At 50.8% G+C, this 24,883-nt stretch overlaps 2 protein-coding genes across 6 annotated transcripts; both read left to right on the forward strand.

The window, feature by feature from the left end:
- Positions 1-146: 146 nt before the first annotated feature.
- LOC132907092 (protein PTHB1) lies at positions 147-9,141 on the forward strand. The gene is made up of 11 exons (XM_060959848.1): positions 147-508; positions 583-671; positions 1,007-1,271; positions 1,428-1,726; positions 1,819-1,949; positions 2,071-2,248; positions 2,331-2,567; positions 2,793-3,032; positions 3,211-3,497; positions 3,577-3,747; positions 8,680-9,141. Exons 1-11 carry the CDS (start codon positions 234-236, stop codon positions 9,139-9,141), a joined length of 2,634 nt encoding a protein of 877 aa, XP_060815831.1. The 5' UTR covers positions 147-233.
- A 3,948-nt stretch (positions 9,142-13,089) lies between these two features.
- Positions 13,090-24,300, forward strand: LOC132907572 (BMP-binding endothelial regulator protein). Of its 5 annotated transcripts, XM_060960809.1 has the most exons (12): positions 15,336-15,928; positions 17,876-18,053; positions 19,315-19,485; positions 19,808-19,893; positions 20,448-20,547; positions 21,048-21,224; positions 21,299-21,484; positions 21,564-21,823; positions 21,944-22,103; positions 22,186-22,373; positions 22,448-22,845; positions 22,942-24,300. In XM_060960809.1, the coding sequence occupies exons 3-12, from the start codon at positions 19,440-19,442 to the stop codon at positions 23,198-23,200; spliced, it is 1,860 nt and encodes a 619-aa protein (XP_060816792.1). In that variant the 5' UTR covers positions 15,336-15,928; positions 17,876-18,053; positions 19,315-19,439; the 3' UTR covers positions 23,201-24,300. The 5 variants fall into 5 exon arrangements, with proteins under 5 accessions (XP_060816791.1, XP_060816790.1, XP_060816793.1 ...); XM_060960808.1 differs by lacking the exons at positions 15,336-15,928; positions 19,315-19,485 and adding an exon at positions 13,090-13,205; XM_060960807.1 differs by lacking the exons at positions 15,336-15,928; positions 19,315-19,485 and adding an exon at positions 14,970-15,110.
- Positions 24,301-24,883: the final 583 nt, after the last annotated feature.

Here is a 24,883-nt window from a genome sequence, read left to right on the forward strand (position 1 = left end):
ACGGTGGGTTGATCGATCGTCGGACGACAGCGTCGAATGGGTTAGCGACGCAGACGAGTGCGGCGATCGAACCACGTCGGTCGACTTAAGTTACGTAACAAAGTCCGCTCGAACGCGGTGTTTTGAAGCAGTGGCTCCATAGTAACGCCGATAGAGGGTAGAAAAGAGAAACGCGAGGCAAGCGGCCGCGAGATAGTAAAGGTTTTCGTTGGTCCTCGAGCGTGTAGACAGCGATGTCGTTGTTCAAGACGAAAGAGTGGTGGCGAACGAGATGCGGTGCGAACGAAACATTCGATAAGCACAGCCTATTGGCAGCGCCGTTGTTCGGAAAGGAGAGACAAGATATCGTGGTGGTGGGAAGTCACGACGGTTACCTAAGGATGTACAGTCCGTCGTCGCGATGGGTGGACGAAACGAAATCACCGACCAACTACAAGTCCACGGATTTAATGATCGAGACTCGATTGGACGATTGCATCGTGGATATGAAAGCGGGCAAGTTCGTCTCGTGAGTATCGGCCGTCGAAAACGTCGACGAAACGTTGCGAATTACGAGAGGTTCACGACGATCGTTGTTTGCAGAGGCTCGCAAGATTTACGTTTGGCGGTATTGACGCCGTCGAAGTTGACCGTTTACAACGTGGCCCTGGTCGACCAATCCACCGAATACGGTTTGCCTGCCGATAGTACAAATTCCCCTCTAGTCCTCTCCTTCGTTGTTCCTCGCGCGCGTTTCGCAATCGTCTGGAAAGCGACGACGGCGAAACGCGTTGGAAAAGATCGCGACGATCGCGCACGTTCTTCGTTCTCGGCGAGACGAGAGCGGGGAACAGCTTTCACGAGAGACGCAACACGGCGAAAGAACACGCCTCCGGGCGTAAAGTCGTGCACGTCGAATATTCGGCGGACGGATGGTATCGGGTAGTCGCGCGATCCTTTCTCCGTTTCTCCCACAACTGATTGCCCAGTTTCGTATCAAGTTTACACGATCGCGTTTGCTTGACAGGAGATCGGTGCGAACTGAAGATCGCCTACGAGCACTCGCTGCCGAGATTTCCGGCATCGTTGACGGTAGGACCGTTCGGCGGCGTTCGCGGCAGAGACTTTCTCTGCGTTCAATGTCTGGACGGGACGCTTCTCTTCTACGAGCAGGAGATGTTCGCCTTCAGCCAGGTGACGAGGAATCGGTTGTTGGCCGAGCCGATCATTTACGTTCCGCGCTACGATCTGTTCGTCGCTGCCAGCTCCTCCTGGTATCTCGAGTGTCACAGGCACGTGCTTGCTCGATGCGTTGTCGCCTCGTCGTCCGCTCGACCACGGCCGCTAATAAAACTCGATGTCGCGGTGGCGACTCGAGCGTAACGCGTAATTAAATAAGTAAGTAAGTAAGTGAGATATATGGCGTGGGTTGCCTTGCCATTGCGTAGGTACCAAAGTATGGCGGAGTGGTCGAGAAGCACGGAACGAGTCTCCGGGAGCGCGAACGGCGCGGAGGAGCGCGACGCGCAGCATCGGCGCGCCAATGCCACGAGCCTCGAGCCAGATTGGACGTACAACATCGGCGAAGCGGTTCTCGGCATCGAGGCTGTCACTTTGAGTAGCTTCGAGGTTGGCATAGTGGTTCTCGGCGAGAAACATCTGTACTGTCTAAAAGACAATTGTACGTCGGTCAAGTACGCCAAGAGGCTGGAATACAAGCCGCTCTGCTTTCGAGCTTACGTTATCGGTAATTAGCTGGATGGTTGAGGTCGGTTCGTGCGTTATCGGCCCGATGGAAAACACAGACGCGCTGATCCAGCTCTATGACGATGCTTTCAGAACCGGACGGGAAGTTGATGGTGCTCGTAATCGCCGACACAAGCACTCTCATGATTTACGAGGGTAGCACGTTGAAATGGTCGGCCCAACTGCCTTTCGCGCCGGTTGCCGTTGCCAGAGTTCAATTGGAGGTGAGTCCGAGCTGGGCCGAAACAAGCCAAGACGAGTTTGGCTTATCGCAAAACAGGGCTGCGCCTTTTGCGTTTCACGGTTACGTTTGACGACAACTGTCGCGGCTCGCGATGTTTACAGCACCTGCAGGGCGTGGTCGTAGTTTTGTCAGCGGATGGTCGACTGGAAGCCTGCTACCTAGGTTCGGAGCCGAGTTTATTCGTCGCACCGCCGCTTCATCCGCGGGGTTACGATTACACGGCAGCGGAAAAGGAGTTGTCGGAACTGCGAGCCCTCTCGAGGAAGAGCAAGGATTCCGGTGAGACCATGCGCGCGTATACGACTTAACTGCAACGCGTTTCGTGCGATCGCAGTGACATTGAACGAAGATCGTTCGACAGAGGATCGCACCAGCGACGCGGGAGTGGACGCCGAGCTCATAGTAACGATAAACGTGTCGTTGGATTCGAATTCGTCGGATCATCGTTCAGACGGCGAGGTGGAGACGCAGCTACAACCGATCTGCAGCGTCACCATAGAGTTGTCCTCGTACGCGACCCTCAGCGACGTCCAGGTCTGCGTCGACGTATTCAAACCTCTGGTCGTCGCCGACGATTTCTACGCTCTTCCGAATCTCTGTAAGCGAACTCGGGGATACTCGTGTCTAGACGTTTTACGTTTTCTTTTTTCCGTGGAGGAAATCCGCCGCTTCTAGGGGGAAGAGCGGAGTGGTAATGTCGGAGTCCAACCGACCAAAACCTCCACGATGATCGTCCCTCTCGCGATCGAGGGGTGCCCGGGAACCGCCGAGGCGACACACCAGGCCACAGACGTTTTATGTCAGTCGAATTCTCAACTTCCAGGCGAGCGACACGTGACGAAGACCCGGGTGTACGTGGACGGGGATTTGCCGGCGATCTCCTCGGAAATTAGAGCGACCGTGACTTATCGAACGGACGCGGGTGTCTTAAGATCGGTGCGAAGAACCAGCCAATTGCCCCTGAAGACGCTGTTGAGAAGCTGCCCGCCTGAAAGCTCGGCCTCCTTCGTCACAGTGATCAAGAGCGGCGCTCCTTCGCTCACCTTCACCCAGCTGTTCCCCGGTAAACGCGTCTTAAATTCTGTTCCATCGATCGACTGACTGAATCTGTCGTTTATTTGCCTCGCGGCGCTCTTTTCGCCGTGGCTTTCTTCTTATCGCTTCCTTTTCTTCCTCGGCTCGTCCGAAAATTGAAAACGGCCAATTCATCAACGTTGTCAACAACAACGTTGTCTGTTCAGAATTCAGCGCGGATCAGTCACAAAGACAAGGATGGAACGCTCTGGGTTTGCGGTACCTGAACTCTGGCCACACTGTCACCGTCGTTTCCGGCCATGCCGGAAATCGATATCGAGTACAGTCCAACGACGGATTATCGTCGACCTTGGTCGTTTCTCGACTGATCGACAGATCGAGGAGCAAAAACGAGGAAAGTGTCGGGACCACCATAGGACAAAATCATATTCGGTTGGTGCATCAGCGGATAGACGATCATTTTGCCGCACGACAAAAGATTAACAGAATAACGGTAAGTACGCAGGCAAGCGACCAACGTCGTCTTCCATCGAATCGTCGAAACTATGCCTTGTGTTCATTGTGGAGGATAGAACGAGATCGGTCTGCTGACGAGTCAGCTGAGAAACGTGGAAAGAAAAATGTTGCGAGCCGTGAGGGAAAGAAACGAGCGATCTCTGTCCGATACCGGATTGCCGTTCCTCTTCGATTCCACTTGTGACACGATCTTCGCGCTTCTCGAGCAACTCGCGCAAGCGCGAGCGGTAAGTTTATTCATTTTTTGCTTATTTCGTTTAACGAGCATGCGTCGCTTGGTAGCGGAAGTTGGAGTTAATTTAAAGAAAAACGAGCACCAAATATAAGCGGCGATTTTTGCAATTTCATCTAAGATGCCTTAAAAGAATTTACGGATTTGCGGATGGAAAAAGTCGACGATCTCGTTAAGACAGTTCACGATCGAGCAAAGTCTATCGATACAACCGAAGTTACCGAAGTTACTTTGGTATGGAGCGATATGGTAAAGTTGCATTCCTTTAACACTAGAACCAGCCAAATTGACTGCTTTTACAATTTTATTTTAAAATTCCTGCTTCACGTTATATCTTTTTCCGCGATGATGTAACGACTTTCGCAACGATAAGTAAAAGAATAACACAATGAATTTTATTTTCTTTTTTATCTATTCAAACTGAAAATAATTTCGTATCAAGGCTATTTTTACCAAAGCAGCAAAAATGACTGATACTTTTCAAAGTGTAAAAGCGTGCCGCATGTCACGTCCCGCGATCCGCGCGAAAGTAAAATTGATAAATTCTTTTAAACCGAGATAATTGAAACGTTTATTCGAAACCGTGTTTACAATATTGGAAGTGAAAGGCAATTAAAGCCGCTATATCTTGCGAAAAATCATCTAACTACGTTTTTATAACGATATTATGATGATTTAAATTGTAAACAAAATCGACAGTTGAACAAACGTTAAACATTTTCAAAAGAAAGACTCTGACGTTTTTTCATCCCCGACGGGTATAAATGTAGCGACTCGGAGAAATCGACAGTAGTTTGGAGTTCGAGTTTGAGTTTGAGAATATTTACCGTTTGATTATCGAGTAAATTAATTAGCGTTCGTCTTTCGAAGAGTCAGTTGTCTACCGAAGAATCATCACCTGTCAACCGAACAATTTCATATCCGTCAATCAATTGTCAATAACGAAATTGAGTAAGATTTCGATAAAACATTTTATACTGATAATCTACTTTCGAACAACTTTATTCCTCTCCCGTGCTGATATTCCCGCACGTCGCAGGTTAGCCGAAAGTCGGGCTTTTTGCCAATTGCACTAAACCTAAATAGAACGTTACACTGTAATCTGTTTATCGAACTCCAATTAACCAGTTTCCTCGTTTTCTACAACTTACCACACGTTTTTCAAATTTTCACCGCGTATCATTCGATGCGACGATATCAGTTATCAGGAAAATTCCGGATCGATCGCTAGATGCTAATACTAGAAACGCCACACGAGTGAAGACGATTGGTTCTACAATTTTATAAACGTTTCGACCCTCGTTTATCGAACCCCAATTAACCAGTTTCCTCGTTTTTTACAACTTGCCACACGTTTTTCAAATTTTCACCGCGTATCATTCGATGCGACGATATCAGTTATCAGGAAAATTCCGGATCGATCGCTAGATGCTAGTACTAGAAACACCATACCAGTGAAGACGATTGGTTCTACAATGTTATAAGTGTGTCAACCCTCGTTTATCGAACCCCAATTAACCAGTTTCCTCGTTTTCTACAATTTGCCACACGTTTTTCAAATTTTCACCGCGTATCATTCGATGCGACGATATCAGTTATCAGGAAAATTCCGGATCGATCGCTAGATGCTAGTACTAGAAACACCATACCAGTGAAGACGATTGGTTCTACAATTTTATAAACGTGTCGACCCTCGTTTAGGGATGATGGTCCCAGATGGATTAATAATACGAAAAATGTACTACATAACATGGAACCGCTTGTGTAAGAAAGTAACAAATCAATAAATATACAAATATTCTATTATTACTTTCTACTCTTCATTCTACTCTTTGGTAGAAATAGCTTCGTGTTAACTATTATCGGTAGTTGTAGTGTTAACGATGACCACATGGGCATATAATTTGAGCATATAATTTAAAAAGCATGAGAATTTCTGCATGGTGAGCGAATTGGTTGAAATAATTTCTCAAACTAAAGTCAGATCCTGTATGGTGCCACGTTGATCGAGCGTGAGCATGTTCAAAGCGATAAGAATATTTTCATACTTATGGCAAGTTTTTGCTTATACTAGAAATTTCTGTTGCATACTTTCGAGCAATTTCACGCGATTCGACCGTGCCGGATTCCATATTCCAGATGCGTATTCGAAGTATGGTATAACTAGAGACGGGTAAAGTATTTTAATCCCTTAATAGTTTATCCTGGGTATGACTCGGGCAGAGCGTCAAGTACCGTACAGTTTATCCCGAGTGCGATTTCGGCACGGCGTGCGTCAGAACTGTTTAGCCCTTCGGTCTATTAAAATTAGAAGCTCCGGTCCAGAAAATCTACATATTTTGTATATTTTAGAATACTTCCGTTTGCGATAAAAAGCGTGAAAAAGTGAGTTTTATATTAATAGCGAACTTTCGTTTACAGAGAGATTTTTGTTCCGGTGTAATCGTGAACGTGAATTCGAACAGGGGCCAAATTTTCTAGGTTTTCAAATTTGCATGATTTTCTCGTATTTCCGAGTTATTGTTCGAGAAATGAACGCAACTTCTTGTAATCGAAAATAAGAAAAAAAGACAAGATACTGTTCGGACTGGAACGTATTATTGTGTATTTTGTATTTCAAAATTTATTGCATGCGACGTAATTGTTAAAAAGGTATTTGCAAATCGTGTTTTTCTAAATTTTTTATTAACCATAAAAGTATTTTAGGACTTGAAAAAATTATGCACTTTTTATTAGAGAAGTTAAAGGTGAAATTCGTGTCGTGTAACGATACTCAATGATTTTGAGGCGTTGTTTTTCTTACATAATTAATACGGTTAATTAATACTGTCAGCAAAAGATAACGAGAATGGAACAGTAACGTCTAAAGCGGTTGTAGTTCCTTTATTGTGTATTTTGTATTCCAAAATTTATTACACGCGACGTAATTATTAAAAAGATATTTACAAAACGTGTTTTTTTAAATTTTTTATTAACCATAAAAGTATTCTAGGACTTGAAAAAATTATGCACTTTTTATCAGAGAAGTTAAAGGTGAAATTCGTGTCGTTTAACGACACTAAATGATTTTAAGGCGTTGTTTTTCTTACATAATTAATACGGTTAATTAATACTGTCAGCAAAAGATAACGAGAATGAAAAAGTAACGTCTAAAGCTTTATTTTATATTTTGTATTTCAAAATTTATTACACGCGACGTAATTATTAAAAAGGTACTTGCAAAACGTGTTTTTCTAAATTTTTTATTAACCATAAAAGTATTTTGGGACTTGAAAAAATTATGCACTTTTTATTAAAGAAGTTAATGGTGAAATTCGTGTCGTGTAACGACACTCAATGATTTTAAGGCGTTGTTTTTCTTACATGGTTAATTAATACGGTCAGCAAAAGATAACGAGAATGAAAAAGTAACGTCTAAAGCGGTTGTAGTTCCTTGTTTGTCCACTGCTGCGTCATTTATAGAGTAGGCGAAATCAAGTAGCGTTTTCTTCCGCGTGAAACGCATAACGCGATATCTCGAGATATTAAACGGTAGCATGTTTTTAACGTTTCATTCATAAAGTGGAAGAAATCGCTTCGAATTTCCCAGACATCGATTAAGAATTCCACGTTACTCGTCTACGCATCGAAGCAGCTGTTAGCCAGCGATTTACAAATGCAAAGCGAGGTAATCGTTGTACGAGACTTCTCGTTCGCGTGCACGGTGTGCGTCACTTAAAGTTATTACTTTTACTAATACTTTTCGCTCAGGTATTATTGCTATTAAAGCCAAGTTTGATCAGCTGTTAACACTGGAACTGCCGGCATTTGAGACGTAGCTATCTCAACCAAAGTCAGTATCTCTACCAAAATGACTGTGAATAGTAGAATATTTTTATATTTATTGATCTATCCTTATCTTACAAGAGAAACTCCACCTTCTGAGATTATAAAAACTATATAATAACAATAAGTTCAATAACGAAGAATATTCAGTGCCAGAATCTTTGGTAACAAGAACATTAAAATAAATTTCCATTGATAAATACAAGAAGTATGATACAATAATATAATAATAAGAGTAATAGAATAAATAAAATACAAATGTAAACATATTTTTTACAAAGATTGCAAATGGTGGTGGTCTTATTATTATTACAGTAGCCTATCTGACACCATCAGCTGTAACTTGGTTTTACGTTATCCTAAAGGTTCTCTCTCTTGTTAACATTTTGACTGCCACGTCGAAATCGCACGTTTCGCTGAGGACGCCACGGGAGTATTTTTATTATCCAAAGCGTATAATGGCAAAATAATAATAAATTGTAAGACAACGTCCTTCCCCCATGGACCGTTTATCTTATTGGTCACTGGTGATCACCGTAACAGTTAATAACAACATATTATAACAAGGTTTCGTTTATTTCAACAAACGATTCGCATTTGTTATTTCGTCGTAAGCAAAACGTGCAGAATATATCGTTGAAAAGTATAGAAGATATTAGTAAACGGTATTTGCTCATTCTGTATATAACAGTATGATATGTGCACGCTTTTAACTTCAATTATAAGATTATAAAGCAGCATTTGCGATTATTTTCCAAGCTGTGTTTATAACAATATTCGTAGATTACGCTTCGAAGGTATAGGTGCAAACACAGTGCACCGATGCAAGATTTGTTCTCATTCTTTTTCATCGATGTTCTAATAAAAATGTTCAATCGTTGTAATGGGGCACTTTTTCTTCCAAAGAATCTTCTATTTATCGGTTACATTCAAAATGCTCCAACTGTCAATTTTCATACAATTTTTACAATTGTAAAAAGTTGAAGCGCTTCGGTAACCAACGACCACCCTGGCGTCACAGGAGAACCCGTGGCCGATTGCATATGACCAACGTGGCAGTCAAAGTATCAAATAAGTAAATTAAACAAATGAATTGTCTCAGGAACGAGAACGGACCGGCCACGAGCTTCGATGCAGCGTCGAGTTGTTGCTGTTGCTGGTACGATCGAACGCGACCAACGACAAATACGAAGCGCTGCGGGCAGCGATCGGGTTCGAACCACGTCCATCCGATCGTTTCGTAAGTAACGTCATACGCAACGTCGACAACGTCGACCTTCGCACGATTCGTTCGAACATAACGAAGCTTCGCGTGTGGAAACAGGACTGGGAAGAAATCGCCGACGCGGCTCTGGTCGCTCTGCTGAAATCCGTTCTGAAAAAGTCTGGAACCTCGGAGACTCGACCGTCGTCGACGTGGAACGCGCTCACCCCCATCGCTTCCAACAAGGAGGTGAACAAGTTGAAGACGCGGCTGGTGCAGGCGATTCGACGACTCGAAGGCTCCAGGGAATCCGACATCGCGGAGATCGAGCTGAACGGCGGCAACGTCGAGTCTGCTTAGTAGCTCTCCGTCCTGCTTATTTTCGTTCGTCCTCCTGCGATACTGCTCCGATACGTCGAAAAATGCGTTTTGGCAAGCTGGTCGTTGGATCAATCGGAACAGGTGATGGAGACGCTGGCGTGGAAATTTTTCACTCGATCGATCGCTCCTATTACGACTCTGCTCGCGCGATTTCATGGCCAGCGATTCGCGATCCTCGAGAAGTGGATAAAACTCGATGAAACGCGTTGCTTGAATCGCCAAGCCACGCCACGATGATTCATTCTGGCGCCGTGATTCTGCTTTCCCGACTCGTTAGTTAACGAAGGAATCGCGCGAGTCGAAAGATTCGTCATTTCGTCTCGGAATTCGATGACAATGCACGTTTTGTTCGATGATTTTCCGATAGCTACACGCACCGACGCATCGGCGATAAAACGCGATCGGACCTCGCGTGCACCGCATTCCACGATAAATGTTTCGCATGGTGGACGAACGTTCGTTTCGAACGAGTTTGATCGTCAAACGGTTCGGAACAACGACGACGGTGATACGTTTCGTATGTGGCGACAAGCGCGGACGCGTTTTATCGCGATAACCGAGCTTTTGTTCGAGGCCGTTTCGAGGAACGAACGTTCGCGGTCGGAAGCGACGCGTTAGAGGAAAGACCGCATCCTCGATGAGACATCGAGCGACAAATAGATTCGCGAACCTTTCCGCTTCGTCTTCTCCCTGTCGTGTAGTCGCGTCGCGTCGTTCGGTTCGTACCGGTAGTCACGAACAGTAGAGAATCATCGCAATTCTGTTATTTCACCGTTGCTCCTTTTCATCGCGAGTCGTTGCGTCGTCTTTCGTTTCTTAGCTGCCGATGGTGTTCGCCGAGAACAGAGGAAGAACGGTAATACGTGCGCGGTGTCTCTGTTCTCTGTGCGCCGTGGGGATTACGCGGAAACTCGTCCGAGAGTCGGCAATCGACGACCTTCTCGGAAGAAAGAACGATCCGACGCGCGATGCGATTACGACTTCTTTCTTACACGGTAATTCACGATTACGACGGCCACGCGATATCGATCGATCGTTCGCTTATTTTGGTCGCCTTAAAAGAAAAAAAAAGAAAAAAAAGGAACGCGTTTCTATACGCAAACACTATGGCGATACGGAAAATTCGGCGCGCACGTTGGTTCGCGGCCGATGCAGGACGGACGACTCGTTACCGCCTCCGGAAGCGATTGATTGCGAACGCCGCTAATTAGCTTACCATATACCGATAAAACCTGCCTCTTTGCCTCTTCGCCTCTTCGCCAGGACGACCGAGAACGGTCGGTCGGCTCGAGTTCCTCCGACTTCCCCTCTGCCTAGGCATCCCGCGCGCTCGCGTGCCTTCCACACCCGTCCTCTTGCCGCTTCGCGATCCTCCTTCTCCTCCATCTCCTCCTCCTACCTCTGCTCTCTCTCTCCGCCTTCTGCTCGGCCAGGCTAAAGCAGGATACGGTCGTTTCCGGAAACGCGATCAAGATTACGCGCGAATCGTACGCCGCAACCTTCTTCCTTTTTCACGCTCGAGATTGCGTCGCGAGCGTGGCGACCTCGAAAACCTGCTTCGGAAAGAACGTTGCCCGCTTTGAATTTCGCGCCACGCCGTGCCACGGTTATCGGGGTCGAGCGACGTTTCGCCGCAGAGTAAAAGAGACATAGAGAGAGAGAGAGAGAGAGAGAGACTCGTCGGTACGGCGCATGATTTAAAAGCGGACCACCTCGCTAAATTCTCGAACCCCCCTGGGACCACCAATGGAGTTCTTTCGAAGAGGATCGGAATCTCCGTGAGAGCGGTAATCAGGGATAACGAGGCGGTCGAACCGACTAAACGACGGCAAGGGGAGCGCCCGGTTAGAATTCTCTCACAGGGCTCTTCTTCCGACCAATTACCTCGGTTCTCGACTCCTACCCTAAATACCTATTGCCTCTCTTTCGGTGGTCGATATCCCTGAGCGGGCCAGCCGTGCCGTCCATCCTGTTCCAACGTTCTCGACCTAACTGCAACCTAACCGGCCGAGGATGCGTTTGCGTCTTGCTCTTCGTCTACGGTCTACCTGACGATGTTACAGCGCGTACCTCACCTTGTAATTTCTTTTTACGTTAGTCGCGTGTTTCAAAATTTCGCGCGGCCCGAGAAGGTCGTCCGGCGGCCTGGGTCGAGAGAAAGCAGCGCGCAACGTTTCGCTCGATGGACTCGTAAATTATCTTAATGGAAGATCGAGTGGCAGATGGTTTCAAAGATTCGACGAAAATCGTCCCGATCGAGCGGAAAGATAGGGACGAACCGAAAGATAAGGACTAACGACAGGATTCCTCGACTTTCGCTAATTTACCGTCCGTTTTTCCGATTCTCGGAAAACTCGAACTTCCGGTCGAGTCGTAGGGTTGCGACTGTGGCACGGTCGAACGTATTCCTACGTGTACTCTTGCTATCCGTTGGAAAGGAAAAGCGTGGCGAAGGCGAGCGCGCGGCTTTGTTTTTCGAGTAACGCTGGGCGAACATCGCGCGGTAGTTACGCGCGTGAAGGCTGCGTACGCTTGATTCGCCGAAAATAGCCGGTAGTGTAACGCGCGCGCGTATCGGGCAACGTCGTCGCGTCGTAGAATCGCAAGAGAAAATAAATTTCGCGACTGGAATCTGTTCGAGGAATCGTTTCTTTTCGTTGATCCCGCGAATCGGAATGTTACGATGGAAGAAAGATGAGTCGCATGGTTCGCGTTTCGCGGTCCGCGCGTGGTCGCGTAGTCGAGCGGACCGCGACGTTGCCTACGATATTTCGAAAACGGCGCTTCCCACGCGAACGTCTGTTCAGCGTTTACCGCTCGTTTATTTTGCTAATTCAAACAAATGCTCTCGATCGATCGTTTATGGCGCGCGGCTGGCACGTCTTTTCGCGGCGTGGTTTCTTTCTCGCGATAAGCTTCGAAGGAAGATGCGAGCAAGGGCCACTCGGCGAGATGAGAAAATCGGCCAAAGTCGGGCGAACGTTGAGCAACGGTCGACCGGTGAATCGAAAGCGAACTCGTTGGCCGAGGTTTGCCTTTTCAGGTCGCGAAAGATGTTTGGCTCGCGTGCGAGCGATATCCCTAAACGACCTTGCCGCCAGCATGTCCCACGTTACGTACTTCGAATGTGCAATACGTACGTATGTGCTTGCACATACGTTAAGTTAATCCGAGTTCGACTCGATCCGAGCCGATCCCCTGTGACGCCTTACGATATTACACGACACGATGCGATACGATACGATACGATACGATACGATACGTGTTGTTATTGTCGAGCGGATCACGGCGCAGCTCGAGCGAAGCGTTGCGCTTACCGGATACGAGCCGTGGCGACTGCCACGCGCGCGGCAACCGACAACGCGTCAACAACGGAGCAATATCGTGTAACGAACCCGACGCTAAGTCGAAACAGATTCGAAGGCTGTCCGTTACGTGGAGAAAAATGAACGTAAGGTCCGAGTGGAAGAGGAGATATCGCGGAGCAACGGTACTCTTTGGCTTCGTGCTCGTCCCCTCGCGTTGCAACGAGCGGTCCTCGCGTCATCGGAGGAGTCCCGCGTCCTACGTAGTAGGCGAAATTTCTGCGTAACGGTCGCGAGGCGATACTCGGTCGGAGGACTGTGCCGAGCGAGGTTTTCGCACGACCTTGCACTCGTTACGCGAAAGAAAGCAAAAGCGAATGCAGTTTGACGTTCCGCTCGTTACAAACAGGACCGTTTCGCAGTCGTCTTTCCTTCGTCCATTTCCCTGTCCAATCTACTTTCCTCTGTTTTTCGTTCCTCGATTCCTGCTTCGTCTTGGTCGCGCGTGCGTCAATGATCGCAGATAGCGCGATCGAGTATTAATTCCGCGTTTTTTTCGAGAGACACGCGCGTCTAACCGCGATGTCGCGAGGTAACGAAACGAGTAGCAACGATGTTCGTACGTTCAGCGATGGCCAAGTGGAATTTAACGACGAGTCGCGTGCAACGAAGCTTCTAGTCTAGCTTTCTTACGGTGGCTCGTTGCAAGGGCGCGCTTCCACGAACAAAGCTAACAAGGTAGGTAGTACTTCTCGTTACGAAGGTCCGCTCGCGGAATACTCCACATCGTCGGCACGCGGTAGAGAAGAGAGCAAAGAAGGAAAGAGAGGGAGGCGATGAGAGGATCGCAGCCGCTCTTCGTCCTCGCTAAGCTGCCGCGGAACAAGAAAGGAAGAGGTGCATACCTAGCGCGTCGTTTCTTTCGCATCGGGTCGAATCGATCGTAAACTCGTTAATGGTATCGAGGTTAATGCTCGCGGATCGATCGGGTCGGCGAGCAGGCTGTTTGCGCGAAATCTTCGATATTCCGCTGCCGGATATCTCGTAAAAACGCCGTATTATTGAATGCGCGCAGCCGATACGATTATCGAATTGGAACACCGTCGATAGAATGGCCGGATTTCGAAGACGGATTGCCGTTGACGACCATCGACCGAAAAGAATACGCGGCCGGCCAAGAACCGGGAACGGAGGTCCATCGAGTCAGCGGAGTCGGTCGTCGTTCGGAGTTGGGGGTCGGACGAGTCGTCTCGAGTCGTCGTAGGCCGCGCCGAGGAATCGGCATTTTCCAGCATTCCGATCGAATAGGGACGCGCGTGATAGCCACTCTTCTCTTTCTCTCTCCTCTCTCCTCTCTCCTCTCTTCTCGCCACCGGCCACTAAGATAAAACGTACGTTTCGTTGCCGGTGTGTAGCTACTCGTTCGTGCTCCGAGACGCGACCAAACTTTTTCTCCTCCGTCTTTCTTCCTTCTCTCGCCTCGTCTCGCGGATCGGTCTTCCTTCTACCTTTCTCAGCACCGATTCGCGCAATCCGGTCGACCGCTGCCGTCGTCTATCTTATCGCTGGTGTATGACCAGTCGCGAACGCGACCACGATCGAACGAGTTGCCGCCGTGTGCTACGTCGGAGAATGCTTCTCGAGATCGGTAGTCGTCGTACGAGACGCTCGTCCACTCGTCCCGAATCCATAGAAATCGGACGGGTATCGCGTTTTCTACAAAAATTGTCAAACTATCGGGTAATCGAATCGCCGATGTCCTAACTTCTAACCCATGCTTCCAAGAGAGAGAGAGAGAGAGAGAGAGAGGCCGAGTTGGAACGTTCTCCCCCTCTTTGTCGAAACCTCGCTCGCAGTTTCTCCTCCGCTGTTCTCTTCACCGGTTCTCCGAGCGAACCCACTCTCTATCGGAGGCAACTGCCTCCTCCTCTTCCTCCTTCTCCTCCTTCTTCTCCTCCTTCTCTCGATTCCCAAGCTCTTGTTCCTCCAGCTTCCCGCGCTGCTACTCTGCCGCCACCTCCTCCACCACCGCCACCACCGCCACCGCCACCGCCACCACACCGTCACCTCCGCCGCTGGCCCGACGACCATCTCCGACGTAGCCACCACTCTCGGCCATTTCCAGTCGCCTCTCCCCGCTGTACCTCCGCTCTGGCTAGTCCAACACGCAGCTACGGAGCCTCGTTAGTCGTTACACGCTCGAACGATCCACGGTGGTGGAAGTCGCAACGGAACTTTAGTGCAGCTGCGGCGAGCAGCTGACGCGGAATCGTCGGTAGTTGGTAGTCGAGGTTGCCCCGCGAACGCAGTAGCGCGGCTCGATTCTTCGAACGGTGGTTTTCGTTTGTGACGCACCGCGCGCGCGCGCGGTTTTGTACGCGGTTGCGAGCACAAACGCGAAAGTTAGTCGAAAGAGTGCTGCTGCAGGGATTCCACAGAGAGAAAGAGAGAAAGAGAGAGAGAAAGAGAGAGAGAGAGAGAGAGAGCGCGCGTCGTTTCGAACACGTCTCGGGCTTTCCCGCTCGTCAAATGTACCAAGTCTCGATTTATCGCGGCCAACGGACAGTAGCCTCGTCGACGCGTCGGCGCCGAGTGTCACGGGTGCGTGGCGATACTTCGACCGAGTCGACGTCGACGGTTCCGGTAAGTCGATTCGTTCCGATTCCATCGAATTTTTCCTTCCTTCGTATTCTTCGACGCGTGAAAATCGACGGTTTGCCGAGCGATACGTTCGCGCGTGCCGGTTTCGCGATCCTACGAACACGACGCGAAGAACGAAACACGTTCGATGCGACGAAACGGCAAACACCTGTAACGCGGGTCAACGTCGAGGACGTAGCCGCGACGTTTGTGCACGGAATCGAACGATCGATCGATCGGTCCAGCTCGCCAACGATTATTCGAAATTGAACGAGTGGTGGCGCGTGGAATTTGCGCTCGATCGAGGAGGGTTAAAGAGAAGAGGAGGAAGAGAACGGTCGCGCACGATACAGGATCGAAGGCGGCGCGTAGCCATCTGACAGCCCAGTACACGGTGCTAGATGTCGCCAGTGACGCGATCCGCTTTGTCCCGCTGATCGTGATCGTCCAAGACTCGCCGGCTCGTTCCCCTTCTCCCGTCCGTCTTTCCTTTTCTTCTCTTTTCTTTCCTTCTCCTTTTCGTTTTCTCTGTTCCCGCCGTTTCGATTTCCTTCTTTCTTCCCATTTCCCTGTTTTGCCCTGGCGGTTACCTTCGACCGGCACCGACGCGTAAAACAACGAGCAACAAGGTAGAGAGGCAGGCCAACTCGCGCGTTCAAGGTGCTCGCATACCGACGCACGCGCGGCTCGATCGCGCGCTAGCCCTTCTCGTTCCACGCACCTGTTCCGTTGTTGTCGTTCCGCCACGGCGTGCTTGCACGCGACAGCTCGTGCCACTTACCTCCAGTTACTTGCCGAGAGCCGGCCTCTTCGCCGATCGTGTAAGAACACCGCGCATCGTCGATCGCGCGCGCCTTCGTCTTCCATCGTCTTCCATCGTCGGAGCCGCTGTTTCGTCTCTTCGCTTTCGTACGGATTGCACCTCGTGGACGAGTCGCGGGTGTCTTCGCGCAGCCGTTCGTTCCGCGAACGATTCGCTCATCCGCGTTTTTCCCTGGAACGCGTTCGTCGTTGTTTCGTCGTACGCCGCGCGTAACGCGATCGTCCGACCGAGCGATCCGGCCAACGATCTCGCGCGTTTTTCTAGAACGAAGCTCCGAAGCAAAGTCGACCTCCTCTTCTCTTTTCCTTTCTCCTTCTTCCTCTTTACCTTCCTTTCGTTCTCTCCTGCACGGCTGTCCGACCGTACTCGACGCTCGCTGATCGACGATCGTACCTTATTTACAAAAAGACGAACGCGCGTTTCAATTTTCGAGCCAAGTGGGTTCGCGTCTCGCACGATGCACGGGGAACGTCCGAAGGAAAAAACGAGGTAGAACGGCGCGCAACGTACCGGCACGCTGCACGATAACGCGCCTCTTTCGGACAACCGCTGGCGGGACCGAGTCTCGCGGATGATGATTTTTCGCGTGAAAACAGTTTCGAGGAAACGGTCGTTTACGTAACGCGAACGTAGGTAATCGAAAGAAGTTTTCACGCAATTGCGCGACGCCGTACACCGGCCGCGTGCGCTTCTCGTCGACGATGAAACGTCGGTTCTCGATCGGGCAAGAATCTTGCGTGTTCTAGTCACGAGGATCGCGTTCGAGAAGGAAGCTTTGGTCCGAGGGACGCGACAACCCGACCAAATACCTGTTGCTGGCTCGTTTATCCTTAGCGGTTTATCCTCGTGTCAGCCTATCTCCGTGAACGCGACCGAACCGTCCCGACCAGGTGTTATCCTCTGCTTCTAAATCGGAGATAAAGGAAACTCGTCTCGTCCATTAGGATGCGATGGAACGCGGGACGCGGGGAAGAGAGAAACGGCGCAGCGAGTAAGAATTCGGTGGAAAAAAAAAAATAAAAGGGAAGACAAAGAGACGGGCGTGCGTTCGATGGAAATGGCGTTGGAAGCGATCGCGAGTGTCACCGAGGACGGAAAAATTTCGCTCGACTTTCTAAGCTTCGAAGGCAACGGCGTGGCGCGCGGCGATCGATCGTAGGTTTGGCCGCATTTTTCCCAGTCGTAGGAGAAGGCGTCGCGTCGCCGCGCGAGATTCTATGCAAATCTCGGTCGGCAACGCTCGCCCCCGGACGAAGCGAGGACGGCATCCGAGAAGGAGGCGCGCGTACGGCACCGCGTCGCATGGTGCGCGACCCCCGTGAATCAGGCGGCTGATCATCCAGCGGCCGCGTGGTAGCCGCCAGTAGATGAGCGATCGTTTCGCGAGAATCGGCGCGCTTGCACGGAGGACGCGAGTCGGTCGGCCGTAACTACGCGTTTCTCGGAACTACTAGGGAACCGGCTGTTATGGATTTCCGAAGAAAGATTCCGTAGGTTGTGCGTGTGACTCGTGAAAATATACGAAGATCTAGCGCAAATATACCGACGGCCGGAAGGTTACGACAACAATCGTTGGATAGACGGTGGCGAGCGCGTTTCTCTCTACCATCGTGCAACTCGTTCTCGACAACCGCTCTCGATCGATCGTTCCTTTCTTTTCTTTCCGTTTGTTCGCGAGGCGCGGCGAAGGGAGAGGAGGCGATGCGAAGCGAGGCGAAGCGACGCGTTCCGGGGGTTACTGGACACGGCGGGGCGCGCCGCTATCCACAGCCTTGATCCGAATTCGCGCGCCAGTCCGGCGCGCTTTTTCCCGTAAATGCATTCGTCGAGTCCGTTTGTCCGATTTCGATGGTCGTTGCTGGCGAAATGCGAGGAAATCGTGGAACGTCGCCCTGGCCAGAAACGCGACAATCACTGACGGAAGCTTTTGCTTTCTCTTTTCTAGTAAATCGTCGTGATCGGCGGCGAAGGGGAAGACCGAAGCGAAGGCGACGCGCACAGCGGAACGATATCGATGTCGACGATGAGGACGAGACGATCGCCGTCGAAAACGTTGATCCTAGTTCTGGCTCTGGCTTTCGTTTCGCCGATCGGTCGGTGCGGCGCTTCGGAAAGCATAATAGGTGAGTTCGCTGTGACAAACGGCGCGGCGGTGTCGCTCGATTCGCGGATTCGCGTTAACGATCCGACCGCGATCGCCATCGCGATCGAAAGTCAGCGTAACGAACGCGAACGCGAGGCGGGTCACGCTCTATTAACGGGTTTTAAAGGCTCTATTCTTAGTCCGTCTCCATTATCTACCGGTCTATTTGCACCGCAAGTGGTCGGGTGGAATCACGACTCGCGGGAAAACAGGTCTCCCAACCATTTCAGAATGACGGCACAGCCGTCCGCGTTACTCCACGGTAGACGAGAAATTCCACCGATTGCCCGAGACGAGTCGAGTTGCGTAATCGCGCAGGAACGAACGCCCGCGCGTTTGCCTTGACTTTCGATCGAATCCATCGAAACAGCCTTCTCGTTCGTCCGTCCGTTTCCATCTTCGTTTCGTAGCTGGGTCAAATCGAATCTCTCTCTTTTTCCTCCTTTTTCTTTCCTCTTCTCGTCACCGTTCCCTTTCTTTCTCCCGCTTTCCATTTCCAACCGTCTCTCGTCCTACGATGCTTGTCGAAACGCCCGAAAACAGAATATTCGAAAGAGAGGAAGACCGAAGAAAATTCCGTTGATCTTTTACCGTTCGTCTTTCACTGATACGCGTTCCACGTCTCTCGCGTTTTCTCGTTTCGTCGTCGCGTCCGCGGCTTTCTCGCCAAACGGAACTAGACGCTCGCGCGGCTGAGAACAAGAGAAACAACCGGCGAAAGGAAAAACGAGAGACATAAAGAGAGAGAGAGAGAGAGAGAGACCGCGGGGAGGACACTGCCAGTTGGGGAGGGGGAGGGGGAGGAGAAAGAGAACGCGAAGGAAACGGACGGCGCGAACGCCAACGCCGCCGCGTTCTTTCTCGCACGCATTCCTGCGCACTTGAGAAAAAACAAAAAGAAAACAACCGAAAAGGGAAGAAGAAACGCGTGATTTACCAGCAGGACGGAACGGATTTCTCTGCTTCTTTCCACTTTCCACGGAGTGGAAATTCGAACGGAAGCGCGACGTCGAATTATCGCGCCCCGAAATTGGAACAGCGCGAGACGAATCGAACGAAATGGAACGGAGAACGCGCGGCGACGGAAGGCCGGTGCGAGCGTGAAAAGAGCGTCGGGAGTCGCGTTCGCGTTGGAAAAGCGCTGTAGACAAGGCGATGCGCATTCATCGCTCGCGAATAGATCGCCGTGCGAACCGCGAACAGGTTAGGGGCGCACGATGTTAAAGGAAGGTTGTTTAAAGTGTGCAGGAATATGTGCGCGAGGAAACCGAGAGGGACGTTGCGACGATGGCTTCGCTGACCTAACACAACGCGGCTGGGGAAAGGCCGGCCGAACCGTCGACCTCCCATAGATATTTGACCTTCGATGCGCGCACGATCGATCCCACTGGATATCGATAGCTGTGTATCACGTAAGTAAGAAAGAACGACGGAGATTCGAGATTTCGATCGACCGTGACGACGCGACGCCGAGCGCCGCTCAACGACCGCGATCACCGAGCGCGTCGCTCTGATACTCGTTTGGTACACGGGCGACGCGAGCGACGAGGAAGCGTGGAACAACGGCGAAGGTCGATTCTCGAAACGAGCGTCGTTCGATCGCGGTACGATGTGGCGCAGCGATCAGACGTCGGATTTATCGGCACTCGTAATCGATATCGGGCGACCGCGACGCGTACCGATCGCGTCGCACCGTTCGCATTGTTATTCGCCGTTCACGGCCTTTGCTTACAGGAAGCCGAGAAACATGCGACATCGAAGGAGAAGATTTCACCGTGGACAAGATCCCGAATACCAGATGTTTCAACTGTTTGTGCAAGGTAAACGAGGACGACAGGCCTCCGCGAGGACAGCGCGTTACGAGAATCTTTAACGCGATGCCACGTTCGCAATTCGTTCGCGTTTATCGCACGCAGAAATTCTTCCGAATAAGCGGCGATCTTTGGCGAGAACACGATGTTAACGAGACGTTAACGGCCGGCGACGACGACGACTCTCTCGGTACGTTCGGTTCGTACTCGATCCGAATGGACCGATGGATGGATCGATCGAGTCTTGGATTCGCGATCGACAACGTTACTCTCGTCCGATGCTTTCATCGCAGATAATCTCTATTATTTTCGAGAGTCTCGACCTTCTCGCTACGAGACCATCCGTGACCCGCGCGTTAAATAGCTTTACGTAATCCAACCGGCAGATAAACCACAAAGGTTTAATTATAGGCGGCGCGATAAGAGGCGCGAGAAATAATTACGCCGGAGTTGAACGATAGTCGCGCGGCTGCAGGCGAGATCTCGGACCTTGGGCATCGAATCGAATCGCCGTGCGATTTTCATCTACCGCTAAACGATCCGCTGTTTCTTCTCTTTCGCAGAATGGTTTCGTCGAGTGTAGGAAACAGCAGTGCCCCAGCATCGAGGGTTGCTACACGTTGTTGGAACCACGCGAGGAAGAGTGCTGTCACAGGTGTAAAGGTAAGCGGAAATGAACGTTCCGCTCGGTCTAATTTCGTTGCACGGGTCGACGTGGCTTGTTCGAGTAGCTGGATCGTGCACAGCAGTCGGAGAAATAGATCGCATACGGAGTAAAGGAGAGAAAGAGCGAGAGAACGTGTGAGTTTCGACGCGAGTGGAATGTCCGGGGCGGAGCATTGTTCCTAGGGCACAAAGGCGCTTCTGTTCGTCGATACGTCGCGTTGATACGCCGATAAACCCGAGCAACTTGGGCATCGCGATCGCCTGTTTACACCGGCAACCGTCGCGTTGCGTTGCTTCGCGGACTGACTCTTTGCTCGATCGAGGCCAGAGGATTTCTTATCGTCCGTTTCCTCTTCTTCTTCTTTCTCTCCTGCTCCTCTCTCGTCTCTGTTAAATGCGCTCGGCACGAGCCCCGATTTCGCCGCTGCGAAATTAATCGACGCGTTCTTCGTCGCTTCTTCGCCTTTCGAAAGTTTAATCGATTCGATCGGCCCAAGGTTGTATGCGGAATGGAGTCCATCATGAATCCGAGACGGAGTGGACCGAGGAGAACGATCCATGTAGAATCTTCACTTGCAAAGCCGGAGTGATCACGGAGTCTCGACTGCACTGCTACACGCCTTGCGCGAATCCTATTCCGGCCGCGGCCGGCCAATGCTGCCCGGTGTGCGCAGGTAAGTACGTCGGCGAGCTGAATCGGTGACCGTTCCGTGTGTTGGACTGCTTCTTCGATCGCTTTTTTTCGTAGGGTGCAACGTAAACGGACAGCTAGTGACGGCAGACAGATCGGTGACCACCACGGAAGATCCCTGCGTTACTTGCAGATGCAACGCTGCCGGTCGATTAACGTGCGCGAAACAGGCCTGCCCGGTGCTACATTGTCCCGGCTCGAAGATCGTTCACGATTCCGGAGAATGTTGTCCGCGTTGCAAAGGTAGGCCAAGTTTGTTAGACGAAGCGATACGCGCGGTTCTTCGGTCGATGTTGCCTTGCACGCACGTCGTTGTCAACAGGCAGTCGAAGATACTTGTCGCCGCCGAAAGGCGCGTGCATGCTGGGAACGGGCATCTACAAATCCGGCAATCAGTTCTACCTGGATCAGTGTACGCGGTGCAGCTGCTCGAATTCCACCGTCTCCTGCGTTCGAGAAACCTGCCCGGTACACGACTGTCTGGCCGAACATCAGATCGCTGTTCCCGGCCGTTGCTGTCCCCAGTGTTCCGAGGTCGAGGAGGTTCGACGATCCTGCACCTACGCCGGCAAAACTTACGGGGCGAGTATTTATTCCGATCGAGAAGTACGAGCATCGTCGTTCGATCGATCCGCCGCTCGTCGTTCACCGAACGCGATCTCGTTCAAAGATTTATTAAAGGTTCTGTTTTGTCCTAGGCAGGATGGCGAAAGTTGGAAGCTTGACTCGTGCAAGGCATGCGCCTGCATGCAAGGTAAAGTACGCTGCGCGATGCCGATGTGTCCACCGTTGGATTTGCCCTGCCCTCCGAACTCCAGATTGGAACATCCGGAGGGCCAATGCTGTCCTCGTTGCGTGGAAAGTAAGCGCACCGCCACCACCGCCGCCAAGCGTTCACACGTCGTCGCGATCCTTCACGTCTTTCGCACGTTCGTTGTTCGCAGGTGACGGAGTGTGCACCGTTTTCGGGGACCCGCACTATCGTACGTTCGATGGCAAGTTTTATAGCTTCAAGGGATCTTGCAAGTACCAGCTAGCCAGCGATTGCTCGGGACACACGTTCAGCGTTCGAGTGACGAACGACGCCAGGTCGACCAGATTCTCCGCATGGACGAAGACGATCGCGATCAAGGTGAGCGACGGATCGATCGATCGAGCTCGCTTCTCGTCTCGAGTCTCTCTATACGCCGTGGTGTGGTCTCGTAGGTAGGCGACTTGAAGGTGAATCTCGGGCAGAAGATGCGAGTGAAGGTAAACGGGAAGAAGGTGGAGATACCGTTTCGCATGGCGAACCGGCTGGACGTGAATCGCACGACGGACAGCATAATCGTGAGCACGCAGATCGGAATCAAGGTTCTGTGGGATGGGATCAGTTTCCTGGAAGTATCGGCGCCGACTTCGTACAGGGGACGGCTCTGCGGTCTCTGCGGCAACTTCAATTCCCTACCAAAGGACGACTTTACCAATCGAAGGGGCAAACTGTTGCAAGATCCTCAACCGTTCGGTCAATCTTGGCTAGTGGGAGCCAAAAAGAGCTGCGTCAGGCCAAAGCCGAGCGTGAGCCCGGACCGGGCGAAACGTTGCAGAGGACGAAAAGATCACAGGTACGGTGACGTTCCATCTATCTCTCTTCGGCTATTTGAATTCTGCGCGTCCGACGGTAGCCGGCAAATGTAATAACACGGACGTGTGTCGCGCAGGTTATGCAACAGGCTGAGGTCGCAGATCTTTGACGCTTGTCACAAGAAGGTGAACCCGACCATGTACTACAAGGCTTGTCTACAGGACATGTGCGAATGCCCGACCGAGAATTGCTACTGCGAATCGTTCACCGCATACGCGCACGAGTGCAAAAGGCTGGGCATTCAATTGCCGCATTGGCGAAAATCGACCAGATGTCGAACCGGTTGGGACCAGTTCTCGGGATCTGGCCCATCTCTCGGTCCACGTTTTCCTTGATCCATGCGTACGTCCCCTCCTTGTCCTTTCTCTCGAGCGTCGAGCTTCGAGTCTCGAGAAAAAGAAAGAGAGAGAGAGAGAGAGAAAGAGAGAGAAGGGTGTCCGAGGCGATCGACGTCCCGACCGCGAGGAAACGATCGTTCGCGCCTCTTCTCCTCTCGGTCTCTGTCCGCGTTTGCCGGATTCGCGAGCGATCGCTCCGCGAAATTCTCAGCTAGTCACCGCGTTTGTTAGCCGCGACGAACCGATCGATTCGCACCGCAGACGAGCAAACGCATCGCGCACCATCGTACAATTACTGTACACCCGCGTCCCGTCGACGATCGCCCTCCTTCGTCCTCGCGAGTACACGACGTCTTCCTTCCCTCTCCTCATCCGATCGCGAATCCTATCGAGCTCGGACGATTCCCAAGCACCGTGCAGTATTTCGGCCGATGAGCAGGCTCGCGGCATATCGTCTACGTCCCCGGCATTCGTTAAATCCTCGATATTCGTAGATTTAAGCCGACATCGCGTAAAACCGCGCGATACCACTCCTACTTTCCATCTTTTCTTTCACGCTGCTCCGCCTCCCCTTCTCCTCCTCGTCGTCGTCGTCGTCGTTTCTCTCTTTTCTTCGTATGTATATAAACGTCCACGTTTTTACGATTAGATGTTCGATCTCGACGAGACGTCGTCGACTGTACATAAATACCCCGGACCAGGCTCGCGAAACAGCGAGTCGATTCTTCGCGGGACGTGTTCCCACCGCGATTTCTACTACACCTTTCTTCCATTGTCTCGCGTCTTTATTACCTCCTCTACATTTTCTTATTACTTTTCTCTCGCATCCTACTCCTACTACTATTTTTCCTATTCGTTTGTGTTACGCGTCCAAATTGTACATAGTTCGAGTATAGACACGTGCGCACGCATACGCGCAGCGACATGTATACGCGTCTACGAGTTCAACTATATCGACATAATCGTCAACGTCTCGCGAAAGAGTCGCTAATATACCGGAGATAGTCCAAAGCCTTAGCCAATTTGTATCGACTATAGCATAGAGATGTTCTGGCACGCATCGAGTACGAACGAAATAAATGAGTTATATTCGTAAATTTGACAACGTTTTCATTGCATACTGTATCAGAAATGGAAGAAAAACCAGCTCACTTACCACGATTCAGCTTCGTACGTTGAGTTCGAGACGCAGTCGAACGTTCCAGGTAAAAATAATACATAATCGGTGAACATGGTTATGTTCTGGTCGTTCTCTTCGGAGTTGCCGCGCTGCGCGCGCGTTCCTTTCGTTCGGCAGCTGGCAGCAATGGCGCGCGCGCAGATTCACGTCTTTCGAGCACCATATCACCGTATTTTAAACGAAAACTGATTTCGCGTAATACAAAATAAAACACACGCGACGAACGAATATCGCGCGTGTTTAATCCGTGGACGAGTCCGCGATGGGAACGCGCAAACGATTTACATCGCCGAAACTCTCGTTAGCCGGGAAAACGATTTGGAAAGCAAAGATCGACGTACTGTGCGAGACACGATGGTCGAAACACAGCGAGGAAATCGTACACCGGTACATCGCGACGCCGAATACGAGCCGAGGTGCGTATCATCGTACGAAACATCGACGACGACGAGGTCGACGATGAACACGATCTCGCGATCTTCTGGTAATTTCGACGAGCG

Source organism: Bombus pascuorum, chromosome 5 (assembly GCF_905332965.1).
Source record: "Bombus pascuorum chromosome 5, iyBomPasc1.1, whole genome shotgun sequence".
NCBI classification, from domain to species: Eukaryota; Metazoa; Arthropoda; class Insecta; order Hymenoptera; family Apidae; genus Bombus; species Bombus pascuorum.

Coding starts and splice junctions, on each gene's coding strand:
- LOC132907092 (XM_060959848.1), top strand. CDS start 234: ATGTCGTTGTTCAAGACGAAAGAGTGGTGGCGAACGAGATGCGGTGCG. Junction 672..1,006: donor CGACCAATCCACCGAATACG/GTTTGCCTGCCG, acceptor TTTGCTTGACAG/GAGATCGGTGCGAACTGAAG. Junction 3,498..3,576: donor AAAAGATTAACAGAATAACG/GTAAGTACGCAG, acceptor TGTGGAGGATAG/AACGAGATCGGTCTGCTGAC.
- LOC132907572 (XM_060960808.1), top strand. CDS start 17,945: ATGTCGACGATGAGGACGAGACGATCGCCGTCGAAAACGTTGATCCTA. Junction 21,485..21,563: donor ATGTTGTCCGCGTTGCAAAG/GTAGGCCAAGTT, acceptor CGTTGTCAACAG/GCAGTCGAAGATACTTGTCG. Junction 22,846..22,941: donor AGAGGACGAAAAGATCACAG/GTACGGTGACGT, acceptor TGTGTCGCGCAG/GTTATGCAACAGGCTGAGGT.